The sequence below is a fragment of the Anabrus simplex genome, chromosome 1 (genome assembly GCF_040414725.1).
Source record: "Anabrus simplex isolate iqAnaSimp1 chromosome 1, ASM4041472v1, whole genome shotgun sequence".
Taxonomy (NCBI): domain Eukaryota; kingdom Metazoa; phylum Arthropoda; class Insecta; order Orthoptera; family Tettigoniidae; genus Anabrus; species Anabrus simplex.
In genome coordinates, this window is record NC_090265.1 from 192,735,014 (window position 1) to 192,755,653 (window position 20,640).

The 20,640-nt window shown below is 41.5% G+C and overlaps 1 protein-coding gene across 1 annotated transcript in view; it reads left to right on the forward strand.

Moving 5' to 3' along the window:
• The first annotated feature begins 20,367 nt into the window (after positions 1–20,367).
• Myo95E (Myosin 95E) overlaps positions 20,368–20,640 on the forward strand; it is a 503,326-nt gene continuing 503,053 nt past the window's right edge. Inside the window, exon 1 of the mRNA XM_067140340.2 lies at positions 20,368–20,487. Coding sequence (XP_066996441.1) covers positions 20,368–20,487 — 120 coding nt within the window. The remainder of the gene's footprint in view (positions 20,488–20,640) is intronic.

A 20,640-nucleotide genomic window follows, 5' to 3' on the forward strand; every position in this document is an offset into this window, starting at 1 on the left:
TCCATTTACCTGCGTTACCTGTGTTAACTTCACAATAAATATGCTCAGATTCTATGCTAACGCATGTTACATATACATACATAAGCTCGTGCCTTTCAGTAATCACGATACCGCAACATAATATAAACAATGCCGAAGTCGCCTACTGACATAACTAATCGTTCGCTCACATGATACCACAGAATTTCGAATACCGTGTCGCCAAACGCGTATATGAATTACTGCAGGCCAAATAACATAATATCACGTCGCTCATTGTGCAATTATTATTACGTCTTGACGAACTACTTCAGGACATGTACTGTATATACACTACTATCTACATTGAGGATACTAGTAAATAAAATAGAAAGCAAATAAATGCTGCATAAAATACAAGAAAGGCATTATTATTAAGAAGAATATGAAACTACTGACTTGGATGGCCAGGGTATTGGAAAGCACATGGCCTAGGTTATCCTTCCTCGTAAACACGCCATCATCTCATCTGGACCTGCTTGTATCCATTTAACTCTCCATGCTCTCTTGTGTACTTGTATTTCCTGGATATATTTCTGACATTGTTATTCTACTTTCGTGCAGATCACACCTGAAAAAGGCTAACATTAGATTCTTCAATACACACACAATCACTATTGCAATGCATATACTTCCAATTATACGTAGATGTTTGCGAGATACCGATAATTTCTATTATGTATCGCGTTGCTTTCCTTGTAATGGCTTTGCCTTGTACGACTCTAAGTATTTCGTTGTTGTTTCAGACTATTTGCACTCATTTGCTGCGTACATATCATCTAATAACTTACTTTTCACATTCAGTTTACATAGACTAATAATATGCTCATTTAGCAACAACTTTTCTTAAGCTTCCGTGTATCACTTTCATACACTACCATTACATCGACACCAACAATGAACAAAATGACCAGGCTTTGTATTCCATCTTTTCGTTTTAAAACAAGACATGGAATAACAGAATTACACACTAGATGTGGAAGTTTATCTTAAGTACCTACTTACATCTATCGATACCTAGGTGTCACCACCGTCCTTATTAACAACTATCGATATTTTACATTGCATAACATTACCCTTGTATGTACGATCTTTGGTTTCGTCTTATTTCATACATTTTACATTCTACATTTAACTTAATGTTAACGTTATTTACATGTATTTACACTACTTTCTGCTGAAAGATGAAAGCAAAGTCTCTCTCTTCACGATCACTTCTTCGCGTATTCAACGTATGTAGTTGAGTTCTCGCCTAGACTGTTCCGGCGCCATGTTTCCGGACCTCGTGCTCGCTGTTTTCACTCGCGCTGTGGCGCATGTTCCACATGGAAACGGCACACTATATCTAATGTTACAATTTCATCAACTACTTCCCATATTTCTGCCCCATACAATAACTTCGTCTTAACTACTGAATACAATACATTGTTTTGAACTCCATATTCGATGTTTAGCATCTTTTTATCCAATATTTGTATTCTAGCCAGAACACTTACTCCCTTCATTTTAGCTCTTTATATCTGTTCTGACCATCTTCCATTATTGCTTATGATCGCCCCTAGGTATTCGATTTCTTTATCAACTTTTCATTTTGTCTCATCCATTCACAACTGTCGAGAGTTTGTCTCCCATTTTACACACTATAATTCTGGTTTTGTTTGGATTTATTTTTAGATTCCACTCTTTACAGTATTTTACTAGCCCACTGATATTATTTTGTATTTTAACAGGGGTTACTGTGAGCAGCGCCGGCCCCGTGATGTAGGAGTAGCGTGTCTGCCTCTTACGCGGAGGCCCCGGGTTCGATTCCCTGCCAGGTCAGGGATTTTTACCTTGACCTGAGGGCTGGTTCGAGATCCACTCAGCCTACGTGATTAGAATTGAGGAGCTATCTGTTGGTGAGAAAGCGGCCCCGGTCTAGAAAGCCAAGAATAACGGCGGAGAGGACACCTCGTAACCTGCAGGCCTTTGTGCTGAGCAGCGGTCGCTTGGTAGGCCAAGGCCCTTCAAGGGCTGTAGTGCCATAGGGTTTGTTTTTTTACTGTGAGCAGCAGGATATCGTCTGCGAAGATCAGACCCGGAATATCTTGGTTCTCGAGACATGGAAAAGCTCTTTCTCAAAGCCTTTGGAATGCAAAATGTCCTTAATAAGTAATAAAAACATTAATAAATAATAAAAACAATATTGATGATAATTTGCAACCTTGTTTGAGACCCGGTTTTGAAAAAAATCTTTCCCACGACTACCCCATGTTTCACTTTCATAGAACATTTAAATTCATCATACGTGTTGTCAACTGCAAAATATCTTGCAGTGTCTCGCCAAACCACGTTCATCCATTGTGGTTACCTTAGTCACCTCTTAAGACAGGCAGAGGATGCTGTTGATGTATTCTATGCCCCTACCCAGACGGGCAAGGTGCGAAAGAAATGCAAGAAAGCTTACTGTTTCATATGACTACTGTGACCGTGATCATAGGCGCTGAACCTTCAGTTTTACGTGAAATTTGAAACTCAACGACAAGAGTTTTCTTTTCAAAAATCTTACATGCCTTGGCTGGGGCCTGGGATTACGTCCGCGACTACTTTGGAGAAGAAACAATTTGCAATGTCGCTCAGCTATCATGCCTCCTGTATCAAGAAACAGATCTAAGGGGTGGGCGTACATAAATACATGCATACATGCATCCATCCATATATACATACGTACATACTTGCCTATCATGCCTATCGGTAATAATAATAATAATAATAATAATAATAATAATAATAATAATAGCGTACGGCCTCCGAAGAGGCCTGGTGCAGGTCTTTTTCTAGTAGACGGCCTATTAGGCGACCTGCATGTCTGTGAAGATGAGGGCCATGCCTAGGATGTTTTCTAATGTTGAATACGCCACACACACCCAGCCCCCGAGCCATTGGAATTAACCAATTAAGGTTAAAATCCCCCACCCGGCCGGGAATCGAGCCCGGGACTCTCTGAACCGAAGGCCAGTACGCTGACCATTCAGCCAACGAGTCGGACGGTAATAATAATGGGAAAGAAGTATGGCTGGAAACAAAGGAACCTTCTAGAATGCATCTATGCTTACTCTACGTAAAGATGTTTCCAGTAATGAAACTATCCTATTCTCTTGACTTGTTGCAGAGAAAAAATGTCAAGTGTTATAAATCACAGTGAAGACTTCACAGGAGTTTTATTTGACAATGCATTGCAACATTCGGAGAGTATCAGAGGGGGCATGGTTTTCTCGTACAGTCCACAAAACATGTCTTTTGAGCGTGACATTTTGAGGGCCCTGCTTGTCAATCCTCTAAGGTAGACCGCAGATAACTGAACTCTTGGTAAAGCTCCTAATGTGGCTATATTCTGTTCCACGAAAGACCTGCAGTATTTGTCATAGTACTCTGTCGTGTAATCGGGCTCATCACTTTCAGTTGGAAGGGTCGCCTTCTTGGCGGCTTTTTTCTCTTCCTCCTCCTTCTTCTTTTGCTGGTACTCAAGAAACGCTTCATAATTGGCTTTGGAACTCGCCCAGTCCCCGATTAATACCCCTGCGGAGTACTTCTGGTTGAGGACTTCCTCCACACTCTCCATATTAGATTCCAGCAGTTTTTGACGTATCCTGGGCGGTCGCACCTCTGTTCTCGCCGCCTGCTTTATTTTCGCTGAACCCGTAGGATGTAGCTTGGCGAATTCCGTTTCCTTCCATAGTACTTTACCACTGACGCTCTTCCCTCCTTCCAGGAGATCACCAGCTTCCACCTCTTTCTCCCTCAGTCTTTGCAATATCAGAGATTTTCTTATAAAAGGCATTGTGACTAACTAGTTTTCATAACTTAATGCATGAAACATCTATCTTTCTAAGATCACAAAACACCTACACTTGCTGCTATGGAAACAGTGCCTATATAATTATTGACATCTTACTTGAAGTCATTGTTTCGTTGTCCAATCAAAGGCCAGTATTTCAACCGAAATACAGTATGTAACAATAAGGTAAGACCTAATAATTAGGGCACATTCCTCACACATAGAAGAAGAAAACACGTTATACGGACATCGGTCCGAAAACGCTTCATTTCCATGTTGGAAACTCATTTTCTACAACTCTACAGAGTCACACCGTCGTACACATGACTCGAGTGGCTTTGCCTGCCAGAACGACACACATTTAATACTCTTCGCTTTTTGCATAATATTCTTAAAACTTCTCAACCAACCTATCTCCGTGATGGCATCAAACTCAGCTCCACAGACCATAACAAAAATACCCGATCCTGCAGCACCATGTGTTTATCCCTTCCTGTACACAGAACAACAATCTACACAAAATCATTCACCGTTACCACAGCTCGACAATGTAATCTTTGACCAGTGGACGTCAGAAGCATGTCTAGCAGCTCAGCTTTTAAACATGCCTGTGTCGAAATACTAGGTAAACATGCATGAATCATTAAGTTTTGATCTGAAAACACCTTCTCCTACCTCATCTTCATCATTATTTTCCTTTCACAGATCTTCTTCCTCTTACTAACCCTTCTCTTGACCTCTGAATATTGAAGGTGATATCTCGGTACATTGTAGAAATGTAAGTATATATTTTTGAAACTTTCTCTTAAGTTGTATATATAGGATTCATTATTCATATATTTTTAATGTACTCTACGTGCGATGTGTATTAATTAGATGATGTGATTGGTTTCTTACGTGTGATTATTTTATAAATACTATTACTGTTATTATTGTTTTCATATTATTGTCATTAGTAGTTATTATTAACAGTGTTCGAAGTTAAGACTGGTTAAGTGTAAAAAGGGAGTACATCCCAAATATTTCCAGAATAAATAAAACATATTTATTATTATTATTATTATTATTATTATTATTATTATTATTATTGTTATTATTATTATTATTATTATTATTATTATTATTATTATTATTATTATTATTATTATTATTATTATTATTATTATTATTATTATTATTATTATTATTATTATTATTATAGTACATTAATCGCGAGAAACACGCAGGGACAGAACGTACTACCACACCACATGAAACTCTTCCTTACAGCACTTTCTTACATGAAATGTATTACTGATGTATACATCAGTCCGCCAGATGCGCTGATGTGTCCCTTGATACATGTATCAGTGCTAACGGAGGGCACTTGGAACATTTCATGTAAGAAAGAGTTTCATGAGGTATGCTAGTACTGAATTATAACATGGAAAGAAAGCGTTTCCGGAACAATGTCCATACACAATATTTTTTTCTTCCATGTGTGAGGGATATGTCCAGGAAGTTTGAGCGACTTTATTTTTACACTCAGTATAACAGTACCAGTCAACATAAATACGGTTGCCATGTCTCATCACAAGTCACAATCCTAGCCATGAAGTCAGCTGGATCTTGATCATGGCGTTGCAGAAGTTCTCTGCACACGTCCACACTCCTCTGCTTTTCGTCTGCAGACAAAAATCTGGGCATCCATGTGGATGACATCTTCGCCAACTGTAAGTGGCCGTGCACGATCCGCTGCAGGATGTTTCGGTTAATTACCGTGGCTGCCTCCATTTCCGTGTGATGCAAATGGTTCCTTGGATGGCCTGTTCGACCCGGACAATGTTGGCTGGCGTTGACACTGTCACATTCCTTCCAGAAATTGTTCCCTTGTCCATCGATGTGCGCCTCGTTTTCCAACCTTCCACCCAGTTGTAGACTATTGTCCGTGACGGCGCACGTTTTCCACAGACTGCCACCAAGCGCCGATGAATTTCTGCAGTGGTCACGCCTTCTTTCTATAGGAACCAAGTCGTATAGCGCTGTCCGTGACGGTTGCTTTCCATGTTGTCTGCTCCTACGCTGACAGTGTTGTTATGAAATGGCTATGACGAGTGCATTCGTTGGCCCCTGTGCGTGTGCTGCTACCAGACTGTGGAACAAGACACTAGTTACACGTCACCACCTTCAAAAGTGAAATATGAACCATACCGGGACGTGCAAAAAAAGTGTAAAACAATATAGTACGCACCTCGTAATACCTCACTATTACCTACACTGTAGAAATGTGAATATTATTCAAGCACGTATCCCTTCATTCGTCCTTACAGCTATCTGTGGGCCACGTTTACACATTCTACCTGTTTTTCTACCCCTCAGACACATACCTCTTTCTTTCCACTCCCGAAAAGGTTCTTAAATCTTTGACTGGTTCTTTCTCAATCTTTCATGGGAATATTTTTGTGACTTGGCATTTCGCTCCGTGGGTAGATCCCAGATGCTTTCTTTCTAAAGACTGGTCGTTGCTGTACGTCTTCCTCTGCGACATCCACTTCTTCCAAGTCTTTGTGTACCTCCGTTAACCGTAGAGATGAGGTTTTCAAATGTTCTTGTGGACCAGCTTCTTCAGGTGTCCCTTCTCTTCATAGTACTTTTTTTATTTTCTGAACTCTTTCATAAATCTCCCGACTTGGTCTCAAATGGATGGCGTTCGCTCCGTTCGTGACTTCTTTGGAGCCAATTTTTCACAAGGAATCTTTCTTCTCTTTTATCTATGACTGATTCAATCACCCATGTCAGGGTTTACTCATCATAGATATATTTTACCCTAACCGCCGCACAGTGTTTATATCGACGTAATAAGGCGACCAGACCACCGTTTTGTGAGTTTCACCGGAATGGCTCAAAACCAATGGAAAATGTATAGAAATTTACTGGTCAGATTGTACTAAAAGAGTTGAACTCATTAAGATGGGTTGCAAACACCTTCACTTAATTGTTTCTTTAACCTTCTCTTAAACACCGATACTCACCGTTCACTTACTGCTGTCTGTCTGTTTGTTAGGTCATCAGCCCAAAGGCTGGTTGGATCCTCAAATAGCACCACCGAAGGCTATGCATCTATAGGAAAACCACAAAAACCAATGGCAGCACCAAAATTAGGCATACTAGACAAGATGAGGAGTGAGGTAGTTTGCCATTGCTTTCCTCACTGGGCCCGAAAGTGCTACTGCAGCACGACAGACTCTATGAGCAACACCTCTCACAACACTCAGACCCACTGGTGGTATTCTGAATACCATTACTCTACACTACTCATACCCCAGCAGCTTCTATATTGTCACAGCCATGGATGAGACTGAGACTTCGGTGGAAGCTACAATTTACTTTGGTCTCTGCCAAGAGATGGATGCAAAAGTACTGCATCCATCAAGAAATGACAGCAGGCAGGTACTTACTGCTATTAATTGATAATAAATAATTTTATCGGATGTTTGACTGTATTACCCAGAGTGTAATTAACCAATACTGTTAATTATTAACTGTTCTTTGGGATGCATCCTCCGTGGCTCAGGCGGCAGCGCGACGGCCTCTCACCGCTGGGTTCTGTGGTTCAAATCCCGGTCACTCCATATGAGATTTGTGCTAGACAAAGCGGAGGCGGGGCAGGTTTTTCTCCGGGTCATTCATCTGTCATTCATTAATCATTGCCCCAGAGGAGTGCGACAACCTTCGAAAGCCGGCACAATTTCTATCCTTGCCGCTAGATGGGGGCTTCATTCATTCCACTTCTGACCCGGTGGAATGAGTGGAAACAGGCTGTGGATTTCCATTTTCTTTGTGATACACGGGTGTTATATTTTCAAATTTTGTTTTGATGCGTTAGTCTGTAAATAGATGCCAAGTAACAAATATAAACCCACGGTATTCTGCTTTGGTCATGAACGATATATGTTCGTGACGCATAAGTGTATACATTTCAAAAAGATCGCATTGCAGCTGATCATGTAGTTGAATTTGTAAAAACTGGACAGGCCGTTTAGGAGGCACGATCGCAAGGTCTATTGGGTAGAAGACGTCTTTCTCATAGTAATGAAATTGATCGAATAAGATTGTCTGAGATAAATATTTTATTTATTTACTAGAGAATCTGTTCAGCTCCGCAGCATTCGTTTTAAATTGGTCAGATAACGTGTCTTGATATGAAATTGCTCCAAACGCTGCCCGGGTACTTTTTTGAGTGTTTACTTTTAATATTGTATTACCTCTTAATTACGTGTGAAGTAATATTTACCAGGCGAGTTGGCCGTGCGGTCAGAGGCGCGCGGCTGTGAGTTTGCATCCGGGAGATAGTGGGTTCGAATCCCACTTTCGGCAGCCCTGAAGATGGTTTTTCGTGGTTTCCCATTTTCACACCAGGCAAATGCTGGGGCTGTACCTTAATTAAGGCCACGGTCATTTCCTTCCAACTCCTAGGCCTTTCCTATCCCATCGTCGCCATAAGTCCTATCTCTGTCGGTGCAACGTAAAACCACTGGCAAAAAACAAAGTGATATTTTGATCTATTGTGACTTTGATATTTTACGATCTATTTTCAATTTTTAGAGTTATTGTTGTATGTTTAATTTAAAGTTTTATATTATTTTGTTTCGTGTGTAACTTTGTCCTTGTGGCAGCCCAGATTGTCTGGGAAGTAGCTGATCCTCTCAAATTAATTATAAATGATAATTGTATGTATTTACGCGTCGCGCTATAGATATGATGTACATGATTCCAACTCTCATTGGGACTGTCACCAATCAGCCTAGCCATCCCGAAAACTCTGGAATCAACACTAATATCGGTAATTCTGGACATTTTCTTTTTCACCCATTCTGATCCCCCACACCGATGAAGGCTGAACTTGGACTTAAATGGCATCCAGTGTAGCACAACTTTCAACCGTAGGAGTGTTAGGAATGTTTTATCCCCACAGTACTTCTTTTCTATATTAGTAGTAAGTCATATTTGTACCAAAGTCGCCCCGCGGTGTAGGGGTAGCGTGTCTGTCTCTTACCCGGAGGCCCCGGGTTTGATTCCCGGCCAGATCAGGGATTTTTTACCTGGACCTGAGGGCTGGTTCGAGGTCCACTCAGCCTATGTGATTACAATTTGGGAGCTATCTGACGGCGAGATTGCGGCCCCGGTCTAGGAAGCCAAGAATAACTAACGGCCAAGAGGATTCGTCGTGCGGACCACACGACATCACATAATCTGCAGGCATTCGAGCTGAGCAGCGGTCACTTGGTAGATCATAGCCCTTATAGGCTGTTGCGCCATGGGGTTTGGTTTGATTGTATGTGTAGCAAGTTTGGTTGAGAGCTATCCTGGAACATACACACACATACATCCATAATCTCGGTCATTTTAGACATTTTATTTTTTCACTCTTTCCCATCCCCCATGCCAATGGAGGCATCCAAAGTGTCACTATTTATCTCAGCGAACCCAAAATGTTTGGATTCGGCACTAATAACTGTCTTTTTCGACGATTTTTACATATCAATCCTTCCCAACCCCCAACAGTAGGGGGTGCTAGGGGTGTATTACCCCGACAGTATTTTTTCCAAATAACAAGGCATATGTGTATCAAGTTTGGTTGAGAGCTATGCTGGTACATACACACATACATACAAATCTCCGTCATTTTTGGGACATTTTCTTTTTTACCCCTTCTCACCCCGCAAGTCGATGGTGGCTGGTCGTGGACTTAAATGGCGTCAGGAGTGTCACGTTTCATCTCAACGACCCCGAAAACTATGTATTCAACAGTAATATAGGTATTTTTCTATTATTTTTACAGGTCACTTCCTCCCCACCCCAGGGTTGTTAGTAGTATCTTACTCCCACAGTATTTTTTCCATTTAGTATTAAGTCATATGTACTAGGTTTTGTTGAAATTGCAGGTTTGCGTATGGTCGCCTGTCATGTTTAATCGTTTCGTTTCGCCGATATATTTCATAAAGATGCTGCTCCTTAACTGTGTGCAGCCCACTAAGTACAGAATGTATTGCGGGCTAGGGGCATGTAATGAAATGGTGAAAAAAAAAAAAAAAATGAAAACCTACAACCTGTTTTCCAGTCATTGACCGGGTCAGGAATGATAGGAATGAATCATATATAGGCTATTAGTACGATGGGGTCGCCACTCCCAAAGTGATTTTATTAATGACTGATAGATGCTATGAAATGAGAATGGAGAGTGTTGCTGGAATGAAAGATGACAGGGAAAACCGGAGTACCCGGAGAAAAACCTGTCCCACCTCCGCTTTGTCCAGCACAAATCTTACATGGAGTGACCGGGATTTGAACCACGGTATCCAGGGGTGAGAGGCCGACGCGCTGCCGTCTGAGCCACTGAGGCTCTAGTGAAATAGTAATTTTAGTTATTTGAGTTTAGGATCACTCAAAGATGACTGAAGTTAGATACCTATCAATGCCTGATGATTCACCAGCAGTTAATTCCGGAAATAATTAAAAAAATGAAGAATGTCGGTCCAGTAGAACGGCCTGATGAATTGGAAATAGCTGTTTATTTTAAAATTTATTTATTTATTTATTTATTTATTTATTTATTTATTTATTTATTTATTTATTTATTTATTTATTTATTTATTTATTTATTTATTTATTTATTTATTTATTTCAGGTGATGCGGGGAAATGAAAGGCTGTGACTTTGGTAGGTGTTCTTCTGGTGTGAAAATGGGAACTCATAGAAAATCGCCTCTGCTCAGTTTCATACCTGGTGAGATTTAGTGTTTCCAATGCACTTTGTCTCCTGGTATGGGCTAGAAATGTTCTTACTTTCATCGATGTCTCACTCTGATCATTGGTTTTGTCAATATGAAAATAACTGAGGCGTGAGCGATACCAATACCACTATTCCTTATGCAAAGAGTCTCTGTGATGAACGGTGTGAAGTTATTGCTTGCCGATGTGTACAGCATATTTCAGGAGGGTTAGCATTGATGTGTATGGCATCATCCTGCTCTTAGACAGGGAAGCAACGTAAAAGATCGCTTCACATTTCCCTTATACTCCCCTTAAGTGACGTCTACGGTTTGATGGGACGTTTTTCATCACTAGTAGTAGTAGTAGTAGTAGTAGTAGTACAACAATGCATGAAGAGAGAGGTGTCAACTCTATTATGTGATACTTTCTGCCTCTTCTCTGTTAGAAGTTACAAACTTACCATTGGACCAATTAGATTAGTGACATTTCCCCTCAAAATAATCTTACTCTTCCTTAGGTTATATTTGTCCTTATGTTCTTACCTTCTCTATAAGAAGCTTGTGATCCTTTAATTTGCCATTGCTAAGTTCTTACTCATCGATTCCAGTAGAGTTGTAGAAATATTTATATTAGTTCTCTTCCTTTAGATTCAATCATTACTACTAACGAAACGTGATCAGATTTAATCTTTACTTCTTCAGTTACATTTAGCTTTGAATTTTTTGCAGTTTTCCGACAACCTGTCTCATCTTTACGACTGTATACTGAAATTACAACATTCTCCTGTCTCTTAAGACTGAAATAAATTGAAGATATCCTTCTATTCTTAGCGTATTATTATTGTTACGGAGCTTTCCGTGGTAGGTAGAGGTGAAAGAAGGTGCGGGTGTGAACGGGTCTCAAGCTACGAAAGTAAAATTAATTTAAAATTTAACAAGGTTATATTTTCTTATCAAAATAAGGAAATAACAAGCATGGCAGGTACAAAGTAGCAAGTCAAAAGGGTAGTTACAATATTTACAGGATTTGGGCTTCGCGCCCTGACTTCACAATGCTTGGGCAATCAGCTCAGTTTTACCCCAAACACAAGTTTCAACAGAGGGGCAGAAAACCCCATTCATGCCTAGGAGCCCTTGCTCCAAATTACACTGAAAAGCCTCCACGAGGCATACAACACTCAATTTTCAAAAAGAGCCACTCGCTCTCAACTTTAAGCCTCTCAAAGGCCACACCAAACTCCACCTTCGAGTTGTCCTCACTGGACATAGACACAGGGGTAAAATACCCAACCTACTGAGGTCTATTAAATGAAAAGAAGGTTGATTACATGACCTCCAAAATAACAATTTGAGAGGAGGCGATCGGCACTCCTAATACACTTTGTTTTTAAAACCTAATTTGGCTCTTAGGCCACTGATGCAAGGGCTAATCCCATACTACGGAGGTGACTTTAGAAAAGAAACAAATTTACATAATGTTAAGGAAGAATAGGTTGAGAAAAAAGTTCACCTCAAAACAATATGAGTGGGAGATCGAGAGGGTTAAGCACTCTCTATCCCAATACGTAGTTTAAAAGGTAAAATAGATACCAGATTCTTTACATTTTTTAGGAAGATTACATAACGGAAAAACTTCGGACCCGCCCCGAGAGTTAAACTGCTGAGCTAGCAAAGAAAGAAGTTATTAATTGGCCATTACCTTGTTGTTGACCGCTGCCGAAGAAAGAGGCGCTTCCCGCCCCCTGCTATGTACTTTACACACTGAAAGATGGAACAGAAGTGGCGCAGAGACCCTAAAATCAGCAGTTTATATACTCTCGCGGAAGGTTCTAGGCGTTAGGGGAATGAGAACACCCGCCCACAATCACTTTATTGGAGAATAAAGAGAAACCCCTACACAAGATGAAGAAGAAACACATTATTGGTGGAAAATTAAGTTAAGAAATTCGGGATTGGTTGAATACAAAACAAGGAGAAAGAGAGGGGTATACAGCCAACTTAAACCATAACAGAAGGAAATTTAACAAGAAACAAACTTTTGAAATAAAAATTTCTCCAAAGAACAGTTCTTTTTCTTCGCACTAGGGTGCACTATTGTAGTTCTTCAGTAGTGTCCTCTAGAAGAGAAAGTTCACACTTCTTACTTCAAGCAAAACAAAAACACATCAAAAATGACACAGTTCTAAAACTCCGAAATTTACAGGTAGTGACATCTTCTGAGAAAGTAGAAAATTAATACCGTCAATAAAGTTCAGGTTTCCTCCAGCAGAGGAGTTTCAACTGGCGCACCTTTTGAATTAGCGGCGTGGAGGTGTACCGCCCGGTACAGACCTCCCCCCCCCCCCCAAATGTTCCTCCAGGGGTGACACATGAAATTTGTTTGAAAACTAGGTCCAAGTTTTGATGTAGATGTGGAGATTAATTGCCGAAAAATTTATAAGATTTTCTTAATGTGGTTTGATTCAGTTTCAAAATTTTTGTTGTAACTGGAGAAGTAAAGTTTTTATGTTTGTAGTTGAATTGAGAAGGAAAACTTTAGTTTTAAAATCGAGGAAAAAAATTTTCTAAGTCCACCAGATTTTGTTGTTGAATTCCCAAGTGTAGTCATCTCTTATAGTAACTGTCCATGTAGTTAATGTTGATTAAGTTGGATGGCCAGACCGGCCGTTGCAGCTTGCGTCCAGAGGAGGCCGCTCGGACCCCTCAAGTACCCTGAGATACCGCTCGCCCGCACTATGAGGGGAGCAGTGGTGTTGAAACACGCCGCGCCCGCGGTGAACATATACAGGCTGCGGGCAAGTAGCAGGTCGTGCGCCGCACATCAGCCTTGGCCGGGAGGAGAGCTCCGGCTCGCCGTGCACATGTCGTCCTCGCTGGGGTCGAGGGGGCCCTTCCTCAAGCCCAGTCGCGGCACAGCGCCGCGCGGCTGCGGGGGCACTGAAACATTAAAGCTAGGCGGCAGAATATTGTTGGACCATCATCATTTTTTGAGGGCACAGGCTTGGTGGAGAGGTTGAGGGGCCAGCGGCGTGCAGATATCCATGGCATTTAATATAATCAAGCCACAGTGTGTATAGCAGGAGACAGGAGCGTGGTAATGGCCGTGGTAAGGACAGAATGGCAGTTTAACGGTGCGGGGAGGGTTTACAAAAATACTTACATATGAAACTAAATTTTATAGAAGGGGCAGAAAGCCTTAAAGGTGAAACTTAAAAAAAATATAACCTTCATATTCCTTTCACGATTATATGAAGCAAGTTGACACAAAATTTACACTGGTTTCACCTGTGACAGGTGAACCCTAAATATCCTCTCGGTGGCTGGATTACTTAATAACAACGTAACCGGCGTAAGAAAATCGAGAATGACACGTGGCCCACGAAATCTGGGGGCAAGCTTGCCCGCGGGAACAAAATTCTTGACCATAACTTGGTCACCTACTTTCAAAGGGGTGGGTCTCCGTCCACGATCATACCTTTCCCTAACCTTTTCATGAGAGACTTTAAGATTGGCTTTAGCCTTCTTCCAAAGATCTTTAATGATGTCCGGATCTATTGTCTCGGGTAGAATGTCACTCAGAGACCAGAGGTTAGAGAGCGGCGTGTTGGGAACAAACTTGAACATCAAAGAGGCTGGAGTAAATTTATGTGATTCATGAACCGCCGAATTCAAAGCAAAAGCTAACCAATGCAGGGACGTATCCCACCTGGAATGATCTTCATGATGATAGGCAATAAGCGCGGACCTGAGATTACGGTTAACCCGTTCAGCCAGAGATGGTTGAGGGTAATAAGCAGAAGTAGTTACATGAGAGATGGACAAGTCGAAACAGAATTTACGAAAAAGATTAGATGTGAACGCCTTAGCATTATCAGATACAATATATTGGCACGGACCAAAAGAGGCAAAAATAGAATTTAAGCAAGTAATGGTAGACTGAGCGGTAGCCAGCTTAGTCGGAAATAACCAGGAAAATCTAGTAAAGCCGTCTACGCATACCAAGATAAACTTGTTAGCATTTCCCTTAGACTGGGGGAAGGGTCCTACATAATCAATATACAGGCGTTCCATGGGGCGCGACGCTTGATGAGAAGACAAAAGGCCTACCTTGGTGGACATGGTTGGTTTACTGAGCAAACAGGGTTTGCAAGCCTTCACTAGTTCACGGATTTCACCGTCCATACCTTTCCAGATGAACATTTCACGAATCTTCTCACGAGTTTTAAAGATTCCAAGATGCCCTCCTAATGGGGTCTCATGATAATACTTGAAGATCATAGGTACAAGAACAGCTGGAACGACAACTTTCATCATCTTATCATGCCTCGAGGGGCAACATAGAACACCATTCCTCAGAACATAAGGGACGACATGTTCCCCAGAAGAAAGGGTTTCCATTATCGGAGCCAGCGTCGGATCTTCACGTTGGTATTTCTCGATATCCCTAAAGAGCATGGGAACATCTGTTAAGATGGCATTAACATCAGATAGTATGGATTCGGAAGGTGATGAACTATCGACCGGTTCATGGGTCTCGACGTCGTTGGGAAACATACGGCTGAGTCCATCAGCAACAATATTTTCGGTACCTCTGATATGCCTGACATCGAATTGGAAGGCAGAAATACGGATGGCCCAACGGGCTATACGACCAGTACGACGCGGCCTACCTAAGACCCAGCTTAAGGCTTGATTATCTGTCTCCAGGTCAAATTTGACGTGTTCCAGATAGAGACGGAACTTCTCTAAGGCGAATAAGACTGCCAAACCTTCGAGCTCATAGATGGAATACTTGGCTTCTTGAGCCGATAGAGTCCTAGATGCATAGGCGATGGGTCGCCTCCCTAGTTCAGTCTCTTGAAGAAGGACTGCAGCTACTGCTGACGACGACGCGTCGGTTTGGACGATGAATTTCTTCGAGAAATCAGGCATAGCAAGTACAGGGGCATTACAGAGAGCTAATTTAAGATCTTCAAAAGCGGCTTGTTGAGAAGGTCCCCACTCGAATTTGATGCCTTTCCTACGAAGAAGGTTTAAGGGCGCCGCTCTATTAGCGAAGTTAGGAATAAACTTCCTGAAGAAATTCACCATACCAATGAACCTGGCGATACCTTTAATGTCCTTGGGAGGTTTAAAATCACGGATGGCCTGTGTTCTAGAATGATCGACTGCTACACCATCCGGTGATACAATATGCCCTAGGAATGACAAAGAGGGCTTAGCAAAGGCAACCTTGGACAACTTAACAGTTAACCCAGCCTTACGAAGGCGATTGAGAACTTCTCGCAGATGATCTAGATGTTCTTCAAAAGTCTCTGAAAATACGACGACATCATCCAAGTAGTGATATAAGTACTCAAATTTGATGTCGGAGAAGACCCTATCTAGTAGCCTAGTGAGTACAGCTGCTCCCGTGGGGAGCCCGAAAGGCTCGCGGTTGTATTCGTATAAGTTCCAGTCCGTAGCAAACGCTGTGAGGTGTTTAGACTCTTCGGCAAGGGGAATTTGATTATAGGCCTGATTCAGGTCCAAGATAGTAAAGAACTTGGCCTTACGGAACCATGAAAAACAAGAATGAAGGTCGGGAAGGGGCACAGATTGTAACACCACCTTCCGATTGAGAGCCCTATAATCAATGACAGCCTGAAGCCTCCTTGGGGTTTCGGGACTAGAAAAATAGGCGAAGAATACGCCGACTTAGAGGGCCTAATAATACCATCCTTCAACATTTGATCGATGATTTCTTTCAATGCCGTCATTTTAGGTGGAGATAGCCTATAAGGTGGAAAACGGACAGGAATCGAATCCGTGACCTCAATTTTGTATTCAATAAGGTCAGTAACACCAAGAGTATCAGAGAACACCTCTGGAAATGACTGACATAATTTACGAATACTATCAGCCTGCTCCTCAGGTAGATGTCTAAGGTCTAACAACATCTCATCCTGGGTAGGCGAAATAGATGAACATGACACAGAATTACACTTTAACAAGGGAATTTTACATTTGGACGCAAATTTGAATGTGCACGACTTACTCTGAAGATCGAGCACAAGACCAGTGTGAGAAATGAAGTCCGCTCCCAGTATGATGGGGCAAGACAAGTGCTTAGCCACAAACAGTTTGGTTTTCCATGTAAATTTAAAAATACGAATTTTGACCAGTAAGGAACCTAGAATTTCTAATGGGGATGAATTAGCCGAAACATATTGAACAGGAGAGGAGACATAGTCAGGTAGTTTACAAACAGACTTAAATTTTGAATACCATTGGTCCGAAATAATTGAACAAACACTACCTGAATCTAATATAGCGGTTATAGGCTCGTTATTTAACTCAATCTTAAGAAAAGGAATAGGTGCGGGGGTATCCGCCGCAATCCTAAGACATTCTTTAGGGCATTCAAAAGATGAATTTGAAGACTGCTCGTTCCCTGAATTTACAACCTGTTTACCAGGGGCTGAGTCTCGGGAAGATGGATTAGTCGACTCAGCCGAAGCCACTAGTCACTTTTTATTATTGGCATAGGTGGAATTTGCACCAGAAGTTGAGCAGGAGGGGGTGCTATTTGAGTTTGGGCAATTCTTGGCGATATGTGAGAAAGCCCCACATTTAAAACAGCCTTGTGATGAACCAGCCCCATTCCTTGTCCCACTCGACTTGATCAGTGGACACTTATTGCGCAGGTGGTCAGGCGACCCACAAGCATAACATTTACGAGGGGTGACTGATCGGCGAGGTGGAGGCCGAGTATTACTAAAGGAAGGCGGGGGTTCTTTCGCTACACGCAAAGAATCGGCGTATCTAACTCCTTCTGCTGAGACGGCCAATGCTTCAAGTTCAGAGAAAGTTTGCGGGCACGCCGCGAAACACAAATATGACCTATAGGGAGGTGAAATTCCCTCTACAATAGCCTGTACAATCTGATCCTCCGGAAAGTGAAGAGCAAACACCCTAGTATAGAATTTAATATCTTGGATGAAGTCAGCCAGGTTTTCATCCAAACGCTGTACACGATAATAGTACTTCTGAATCAGAGATGACCTCGCGCGGGCGGGAATAAAATTTGCAAGCAGGTGTGCATGAAAATCTTCAATAGATGACTGTTCGGCTATGGCTCTTACTATTTTGTCAGAGAGAATACCAATTGCATAAGGATAGATAATTTGCAAAATTTGACATGGAGAAAGAGAAAACACAAGGGCATGATCCTGAAATTCAACTAGAAATCTTAAAAATGAAATTACTTCACTGGTGGTATTAACGGAAAACTTAGAGATACCTCTGAGCAACATTGCCAATGGATGAGGCAAGCTGCTAAACCCGGGTGACATAGTCGGTAAAGGTTTAAGTGGCAAAGAAGTTAATTCAGAACGTACATTAGTCAATGAGTTACGACGTTCAGACTCGTTGTCTAATGGGGCAGAGATAGTTTGAGCAGCAACGGTTATCCTTTTGACTTCTCCCTTAGGGGGCTCTTCCTCGCTCCCAGCATTCATCGTGGCGGGTTGATCAGTTTTGGGAGGAACTTCCCCAGTTAACAATTGAGTGACCTTGCTAGATAATTCAGACATATTTTCAAGCAGCGTACTAGCTTCCTTCTTCTGAACGTCATTCAACTTTAGAGACAACAGATCGTTAACTCTATTTGAAAAATGAAACAGCCTAGCTTGCACACGCTTAATTTGATTAGGAGAAGGATCATTTTCATCAAAAAAACTAACTACAGAAGCTAGCCCAGTAATATTCTCCGTGATCGTGGAAAGAGAGTCGTCAATTTCTTTCTCTCCCAAATTGGGGAAGGAAATGGGCAAATCTAGGGACTCTCTAAGCTTGTTTGTGTCTACTGCAACCGTGCCTCCAGATTGTACATTTCTGATAGTTAACTCATAGATCAACTCCTCCTTGCGCAAATAGTTAAGATGGAGAACATCGCGAGGGCCGGGCATGGTGACAGATCAATTTTGAAAATCTCAAAAAATTCCAGCAACTGAGAAAATGGTTAGAGTTCGGAACAGAACAATATTTAGCCGTCAAAAGGGGCTAAAATGAGACCCATTCAACCACGCTCTGCTACCACTTGTTACGGAGCTTTCCGTGGTAGGTAGAGGTGAAAGAAGGTGCGGGTGTGAACGGGTCTCAAGCTACAAAAGTAAAATTAATTTAAAATTTAACAAGGTTATATTTTCTTTTCAAAATAAGGAAATAACAAGCATGGCAGGTACAAAGTAGCAAGTCAAAAGGGTAGTTACAATATTTACAGGATTTGGGCTTCGCGCCCTGACTTCACAATGCTTGGGCAATCAGCTCAGTTTTACCCCAAACACAAGTTTCAACAGAGGGGCAGAAAACCCCATTCATGCCTAGGAGCCCTTGCTCCAAATTACACTGAAAAGCCTCCACGAGGCATACAACACTCAATTTTCAAAAAGAGCCACTCGCTCTCAACTTTAAGCCTCTCAAAGGCCACACCAAACTCCACCTTCGAGTTGTCCTCACTGGACATAGACACAGGGGTAAAATACCCAACCTACTGAGGTCTATTAAATGAAAAGAAGGTTGATTACATGACCTCCAAAATAACAATTTGAGAGGAGGCGATCGGCACTCCTAATACACTTTGTTTTTAAAACCTAATTTGGCTCTTAGGCCACTGATGCAAGGGCTAATCCCATACTACGGAGGTGACTTTAGAAAAGAAACAAATTTACATAATGTTAAGGAAGAATAGGTTGAGAAAAAAGTTCACCTCAAAACAATATGAGTGGGAGATCGAGAGGGTTAAGCACTCTCTATCCCAATACGTAGTTTAAAAGGTAAAATAGATACCAGATTCTTTACATTTTTTAGGAAGATTACATAACGGAAAAACTTCGGACCCGCCCCGAGAGTTAAACTGCTGAGCTAGCAAAGAAAGAAGTTATTAATTGGCCATTACCTTGTTGTTGACCGCTGCCGAAGAAAGAGGCGCTTCCCGCCCCCTGCTATGTACTTTACACACTGAAAGATGGAACAGAAGTGGCGCAGAGACCCTAAAATCAGCAGTTTATATACTCTCGCGGAAGGTTCTAGGCGTTAGGGGAATGAGAACACCCGCCCACAATCACTTTATTGGAGAATAAAGAGAAACCCCTACACAAGATGAAGAAGAAACACATTATTGGTGGAAAATTAAGTTAAGAAATTCGGGATTGGTTGAATACAAAACAAGGAGAAAGAGAGGGGTATACAGCCAACTTAAACCATAACAGAAGGAAATTTAACAAGAAACAAACTTTTGAAATAAAAATTTCTCCAAAGAACAGTTCTTTTTCTTCGCACTAGGGTGCACTATTGTAGTTCTTCAGTAGTGTCCTCTAGAAGAGAAAGTTCACACTTCTTACTTCAAGCAAAACAAAAACATCAAAAATGACACAGTTCTAAAACTCCGAAATTTACAGGTAGTGACATCTTCTGAGAAAGTAGAAAATTAATACCGTCAATAAAGTTCAGGTTTCCTCCAGCAGAGGAGTTTCAACTGGCGCACCTTTTGAATTAGCGGCGTGGAGGTGTACCACCCGGTACAATTATTATTACTATTATTATTATAATTATAAAGTAGATATAACTATTCAACGAATTCTGAAAAAAATATTAGTGAAAGTTTGGCCTATTTGAGGTTATCTCTGTGAGCATTAGCCTCATGATTAGTACTGTAATGGCATTCTTATTGTTTATAAAGGTACAAATAGTTGGATTGGTTCAACAGATATCAGTTGTGTTGTCTGTTGCAGGGGGTGGGATGGACGTACTGAGTCTGGACCAGGAGGTGGGCGCGTGGGACTCGGTGCTGCTCGACCCGCTCACAGAGGACAGCTTCATCGCCAACCTGCACCAGCGCTTCAAGCGAGATCACATCTATGTAAGTACAGAAGACACTTTGTTCTAAACAGGGTAGCTTCTTAAAACTCTCGTTTGAAGTATCATCGATTACAAATTAGACTCACAGTTATACGGAATGTAAGACTAGAGAAGTTTTTGAACGGGAGTCTGCTTGATTTTTGGAATAAACAGC